This window comes from Stegastes partitus, unplaced genomic scaffold (assembly GCF_000690725.1).
Source record: "Stegastes partitus isolate 25-593 unplaced genomic scaffold, Stegastes_partitus-1.0.2 Scaffold2498, whole genome shotgun sequence".
Classification (NCBI taxonomy): domain Eukaryota; kingdom Metazoa; phylum Chordata; class Actinopteri; family Pomacentridae; genus Stegastes; species Stegastes partitus.
In genome coordinates this window covers 1-7,047 of record NW_007580229.1, presented here as the reverse complement: position 1 = coordinate 7,047, position 7,047 = coordinate 1, and the positions used below count along the sequence as shown (strand labels likewise).

Sequence of the window (7,047 nt, the reverse complement as noted above, 5' to 3'; positions counted from 1 at the left end):
AACAACCGAGTTGTGCCACACATTTCTGAACAAGATTACAAAGTGCTTCAGATGGAAAATATAATAGTGATTAAAATTATAATAATCTCAAAAACATAGAGGAAGAGAAGATGAGATTGAAAAGGTAAATGCAGGAGCTAACATCATAAAGTTGACATAAAGGCTTTCTTACACAGTGGCGTAAAGCAGACAAAGGCAGAAAATACACACATTTAAGAAACATGTAACTGCAAAATGTGACTTTTTTTTTCTTAAAAAATGATTCTGTTATTGCCTATATCTTATCATCTGTTTCATCTAAAAAATCAGGTAGTTCTGTTTTAAAAACCAACAAAAAGGGCAAATACTTGTCTTTTGTGCTTTTTTTTTATTTATCAAAATGTATTTCAGGGTGTCTAAACTAAAATGCTGCACAATTAAGTGTCACTGGGGCATTCAACAGGCTCACTGGCAAAATAGCCATCTATATTTTCTGCTGTTAACTAAATGTTTTTACATGAATCATTATGTTGTGTAACCTTTCATGTTCCTGTTGAAATTTCCTAAAACTGAAGATGCAAAACGCAGGTAAAGCCCAGTGTTTGTTTACCTGGTGTGTCGCTGTGTCTCTGCAGGGGGAGGTGGTCCACTGGCTGGCCTGCTCGCTGTATGCAGCCTGCAGGAAGGGCTCCACTCCCACAGTGGGCAAAGGACTGATGGAGGGAAACTGCGTCTCCCTCACCAGGATCCTTCGATCGTCCAAACTCAGGTCAGATGCCGGCAGCTGTGCAGGACCTCAGAGTCCACAGCAGTGCAGAATTGTACACGATAACCTGGCACTGAAAAAATACCGACATCAGTGTGCCAAATAAACCTTGAGTTTAGGCTTAACTAGTGTGAGATAGCTGATGGTGAAGATAAGAGGCTGAACAGACTTTGCCAAAGTGAGTTGAAAAATGTCACCAGTTAGTCAGTTAATTATTGAAACAAGAGCCAGTGAACAAAGTCGATCTCTGTTTTTGTCTCCCCTCTTTTTCTGTATCACGTAGCTGCCTCGGGTTACAATATATATATGCCATATGTACAAGTCCATAATTTTATTTTGGGGATCAACAAGAATGTTGGCTTGTATTAATGTTCCAGAAACATTATTTTAACGGTTGCAGTTTGCTGTGAGCCAGGTGTTACTGCTCTGTCTAGACTCCTGCTGCTTTCATGTTTAATAAACCTCAGTAAAGTGCCCGAGTTACTGCTGAATAACGCACACAGAAAGCAAAAAAACTGCTTCTGTAGCAAGCTAACATTAGTGGTTTATAGGGCTGCAGTCGAAAGAAATCATACGTACACTTCAGCCAGTCAGTTGGTTGCGGGAAAAAGAACATCAACACATTATCTGTAGATGAACTAAATGTTCCACAGTGCTCTGAGTGTACTCCACCTGCTGGCCTTTATTGCCTTAATAGCCTTTATTAATTATACGCTCACATAAAAAGCTAGTATTTGTAGCATATTAAATCATTTGAACCTGGTTATTTTATACGGAAATGAAACAGACTCAGAGCAGACCAGCCCTTATTCATATGAATTCTGAAAACAGAACTATATTTACTGGTAATCCAACACAAGAACTACTGAGGAATGTAACACAGACAAGTCAGTCTGCTGTTTTTAGATCATCTGCCATGTTGGTTCTTTCGCTGTAATGTATAAACTGCAGTTTGTAAAGTTAACACTCGACTGTCTGACCACCTGTTTGAACAAAATGCAGCCACACTGAAGACTTCTTTGACTGTTCTGTTTAGTCACTGACCTCAAGCTGTAAAATAAAAACAACCGAATCAGCCCAGCTGCTGTGTTCATTTTTAGACTTCTCATTCTTTAACACCTGGATTTGTTTCGGTCTTGATTTCCTGAAAAATACCAGTGGGTTTTTCTGACCTCAGAATGGGTCTTTGAGGGCGACTACACACGGCAGTGAGCAGGATTGTTGGCATACAGTAAAGTCAATAAGTCTGTTTTAATTTATTGGACAATAACAGAAATGTCAATAATGCTAGAGCAGTTGGAACCCAAAATATCAGAACTGTTACATTCCATTTTTATTCTCAACTCTGTCATTATTTGCCTGCTCAAACCTTTTAGGATGCTGCAAAAAATTCCTCACTGCAGGAAAAACCTTGTTTAGATTTTCTTACAGTAGAAAGCTGGTTGCTCTATATAAACAGTGTTTGACACTTGTGTCCTCTCAGTCTGATCCAGTTCTTCTCCAAGATGAGGAAGTGGGCCGACATGTCCAACCTCTCGCAGGACTTCAGGCTACGAATGGATCGACTGGAGCGAAACTTCGAGGTCTCCACCGTGATCTTCCGCAAGTTTGAGCCCATCTTCATGGACATGTTTCAGAATCCGCAGGGAGCCGAGCCGCCACGACAGCCACGCAGCAGGAAACACAGGCACGACACACACAGACACACAAACACTAGAGAGGATGTTGCACTGACTGATGTTAACCTAATGAAGACCTACCATAACTGCTGCTTGTCTAACTCTAACTTCAAACCAAGGCTTCACCCTAAAATCTACTGATTTAAATCGTAAACAATACTGTTGTTTCCAAGAGTGTAAAACTGTGTAAAGACTATGTTATAGTCTGGATTGTTTTCCTGGCCATAAAACTGTTGACTGAGGAGCGTTTGTGTTGGGCAGCTGATTAAACATGTCTGTATATTAGAGCTAAACGTGGCTAACAGCTGATGGACAATACTAAAAGTTGCTCTATTTAACAACATGCAGCAGCGTGTGGACTATGGCTGCTTTTCATTATGCTTCCCTGAGTCCTCACCTGGAAATCCCTCCCCTCCGCCATCATGGAGGTTCTTCCAGTTCCTTAAATGCAGACTAAGGAGAGAGGAGGCGTCTGTGGAGCTTAGAGCGAGTAAACACGGACGTATTCTGCACGCAGTAACTCTGCCAAATGCCAGACTGGTTTGCTTGGTTTGGTTTCTTGACCACACACACATACACACACACTCTGACCTGCTGTGAAGCCGAAAGCTTTTACTTGGTGTCTCATTAAGTGCCCCGTCTAACAGACTGTGTGTCGTCTCTCCGGCTCTACAGGCGGCTTCCCTGTCACATCAGTGATGTGTTCAAGTTCTGCTGGACTCTGTTTGTCTACACCAAAGGTACCATGAAACAAACCCGACTGCTGGGGGGCTCGTGGCTCTGTCATGTTTTTGCTGACATCAGTGTAGATGTTTTGTCTAAAATGTTTCCTGAAGCATGAGGGAGATATTTCTTTTATTACATCTACAGTCCACAACCACAGATATGCAGGTGTCTCTTACATATCACAAGGAAAAGCATCTTATTCTCAAATCTGAGGGTTTGAAAGCATTTTTTTTAATGATTTAAACAGTTAATCAGCTGTAAAAAATAGGCATTTTCTGTTAATCAGTTTACCATATAATCAACTTGTTGCAGCTTTAGGAAGAGGACAGTTTACTCTCCACAGTGCCTCATGTATTTGTGGTTGTGAAGGTAACTTCCGTATGATCGGCGACGACCTGGTGAACTCGTACCACCTGCTGCTCTGCTGTCTGGACCTGGTGTTTGGAAACGCTCTGCTGTGTGCCAACAGGAAAGACCTCATCAACCCGACGTTCAGAGGTGAGGCTGTGCGTGTATTAGCAGGTTGGTTTACAGCGAAAAGTCCAAATATCTAACTTTAGTGACTTCGCTAAACCTGACAATCAGAATCACACCAAGCTGATTATCATCTCATTGAGTCAGCGTTTCTGAATCTGGCTGTGAGCGTGTTCACACAAGAGGTGAGCAGTCACTACCATGGATAGGTCTACATATTCTCACAAGAAGAACAAACTATATTCCTAACAAACGTGAGGAGTTTAAAATATCATACAAGCTAAAAGCAACAGGACTGCTGCAGCCCAAGCAGGAAGGAAAGGCAGCAAATAACTGTCTACTAATGCATAAATTAATAACAAGCTTAGTAATATCACAGCCTCGTTACTGAAGTCTGAGTAGAGCTGACTATAATTACAGTTGTGCTTAAGTTGCTGAGATATAGGTTCCTTATTCAAGATTTAAGATTGAATTTAATTATCATCATGTATCACAAGATTGTATAACTAAATACAGATGTATTCCCAAAATATTTAAAGAATAGATGATCAAGTAATGGAATAAATCAAATCTTGTCATGATGTAGAGGATAAATTCAGAAATCTGACAGTGAATCTCATTTTTATAGCATTTAGGGGCAATTGGGACTCTCTAAGCTGTAACCCTGGTGGTGTTAAACGGTTGTAGGAGCAAGTAAAGAACAAATAATTTAAGTAACTAGGTGTATGGTTAATTAGTTTTAATCAGTCACTGTTTTAGGATTATATCACTAAGACAAACAGAAGAATGAAATGGCTTTTAAATCATTTGCAGCTCAAAAAAACTTACTTCCCTTCTCACTATCTGTACATCAAGCTTTGCTGGAACTCCCACATAGGCTGATGCTATTTTCCAAGACAGCTGATTGGTCTCTAGGCGGTGGTTTTATATGCATTGTTCTGTTATCTCAAACATATTCACCATAAGTTACTTTGATACACCCCAGTAAGAAGTGAACCTTGGTTGCTTCCTGTTGTGTCTGTGTGCAGGTCTGCCTCCTCTGTACCGCGCTGACGGCCATGTTTCCTCGGACGAGCCTCCTCCGTGTGTGCTGGAGAGGCTTTGTGAGCTGCACGACGGGCTGGTGGTGGAGGCCAAAGGCATCAAGCAGCACTACTTCAAACCGTACATACAGAAGCTCTTCCAGAAACAGGTGCTGTCACGTAAACACCAACAGAATTGTAAAGTCATTCAGACTGTTTCCTGGTTTATCCGCTCATCCTTCCCTCGTTTTTTCTTTCTGCTGTGATCACTTGGTGATCGTCCCAGATTTTTGTTGTTTTCCTTTTAAAACAAATATCCTACTTTTAGTGTGTTCCTGTTTACTTACTTTTGTCTCTCTTTTTTTTTAACAATCAGATTCTGAAAGGACACGAGGAGCTCTTGACAGAAATGTTGGATCCTCAGAACTTCATTGATAACAAGTAAGCAACAAGAACACAGAGTCACTTCTAGGAAACTCTGCTTCTTGCCCTTTGCCATCTCTCTGTTTCTGTCTCCAACTCCTTGTGAGGTTTTGTTAAAGCTTTGAGAACAGTATAATTGTGGCTCATTCAGTGTTGTAGTGTGTAACAGTATTTCTGTGTGTGTGGTCTGCAGTAAAGCCATAAACAGGGAGTATGAGGAGTACGTGTTGACGGTGGGAGACTTTGATGAGAGAGTGTTTCTGGGAGCCGATGCCGACGAGGAAATTGGAACTCCAAGGAAGATCATTCAGGAAATGACCACCAGCCAAACAGCTGCTCAGAGCCAGCTGCAGCAACATGTGGAGAAGGTGAAAACACACACACACACACACACACACACAGATCCACGGTACCAACACGGACACTCACTGAACGCTGCATTAGGAACACCTATTCAATCAGCCATCATGTGCATAAATGCCTGTGGATACAGATCAGGAGCTTCACGTTCACATCAGACATCCGAATGTGGAGAAACTGTGATCTCAGAGACTTTGACTCTGGCGTAATTGTTCTGGATTTACTGATCTGTCATGGTCTGAATGCCACAGCCTGACTAAGTGTTGCTAATGACTGTGTGCATCTCTTCATGGCGTCTTCTAATGGCTGCTTCCAGCAGGATAATGCACCATACAGCCTTAACTAAACAACAGACTGTTGGCTTCACTTTATAAAGTAAATACAGATGGTGTAAAGACTCACAGAAACATGGATTAAAAAAACAACCTCTCTGTCTGCAGTCTGGCTCTCTCGCCCCCTCCACTCCTCTGACAGGACGGGTCTATCTGAAGGAAAAGGACCTGCTCGTGACGCCCGTCTCCTCGGCGACGCAGAGTGTCGGCCGGCTGCAGAGCATGGTGGCCGGTCTGAGGACGGCGCCCAGCGACCACCTGATGCAGATCTTCAAGTCAGTGCTTAGACTTCTTTGATTATTCACCTTTAATTATTTATTTGAAACAATCTGGAATCGACACGTGCAACATTTTTTCTAAGTGGCCACAGCTGATAACAACAATGAGAAAAAATGGTTCAGAGGGGTTCAAGTAGACACATTTTCTTTGTATTTTTTGGAGTTTTAAATGAGTGGTTTTAGTCATTATGTAATATATATTTATATCAATGTGTCCTGTGTTGGTATCAAAGGTCCTGCTCCAGAGATCCCACAGAGTCCATACTGGCTCGAGTCAAGACTCTGGGTCAAACCTTCAAAGAACATTACACCAACGATTCCGACGACACACCTGGTGCTCATATAGGTACGACAAACACACGCACACAGATCAACTGTTGGTGGTGACATAGCCTGAATTTATAATGGACCAAAGTAACCTACAGAACTAGAACTTTCCCTGTTTTGCATGATTAATTCTCGTGTTTCCACCAGCAGCTGTCTCATCTCGTCGCTGAATCCGATGCAGCTTCACAGATTTTGAGAACCTCAGAATTAGGCTCCTGATTCCTTTGTTTTTTTCATTTCAGACTTTGCAGAGAACCGTCTGAAGCTGGCAGAGATCCTGTACTACAAGATCCTGGAGAATGTCATAGTTCAGGAGACCAAACGGCTGCACGGCAGAGACATGAGTGTAAGCAGCTACGACATTCACCAATGAGGCCAAACATTACCATCACTCGCACACAAGAAAAATGTTCAGAAATTACCTGTAGTTTGTTTATTTTTATTCCCAAGTATCTACATCAGCTCCAAGATGTCTCACTGTCTGTTTCTTTCGCTCTCTCATTCTAACAGACATCTGTGTTGTATGGGTTTATGACTGTTTATGACTCCCTCATGAAAACTTGTGTGTTTTTGTACTTGATGTGAGTGTGTCTGTGTGTGTTCTCAGGTTTTACTCGAGCAGGACATCTTCCACTGTTCCCTGATGGCGTGCTGCCTGGAGGTGGTGTTGTTCTCCTACAG

The 7,047-nt window shown here is 42.0% G+C and overlaps 1 protein-coding gene across 1 annotated transcript in view; it reads left to right on the top strand.

The window, feature by feature from the left end:
* Positions 1-7,042, top strand: part of LOC103375195 (retinoblastoma-like protein 1) — a gene marked incomplete at its 3' end in the record, with an annotated part of 9,008 nt that extends 1,966 nt beyond the window's left edge. Inside the window, exons 2-12 of the mRNA XM_008305407.1 lie at positions 615-748; positions 2,229-2,432; positions 3,100-3,164; positions 3,520-3,648; positions 4,653-4,816; positions 5,023-5,087; positions 5,263-5,437; positions 5,870-6,036; positions 6,273-6,385; positions 6,609-6,712; positions 6,974-7,042. Coding sequence (XP_008303629.1) covers positions 615-748; positions 2,229-2,432; positions 3,100-3,164; positions 3,520-3,648; positions 4,653-4,816; positions 5,023-5,087; positions 5,263-5,437; positions 5,870-6,036; positions 6,273-6,385; positions 6,609-6,712; positions 6,974-7,042 — 1,389 coding nt within the window. The remainder of the gene's footprint in view (positions 1-614; positions 749-2,228; positions 2,433-3,099; positions 3,165-3,519; positions 3,649-4,652; positions 4,817-5,022; positions 5,088-5,262; positions 5,438-5,869; positions 6,037-6,272; positions 6,386-6,608; positions 6,713-6,973) is intronic.
* Positions 7,043-7,047: the final 5 nt, after the last annotated feature.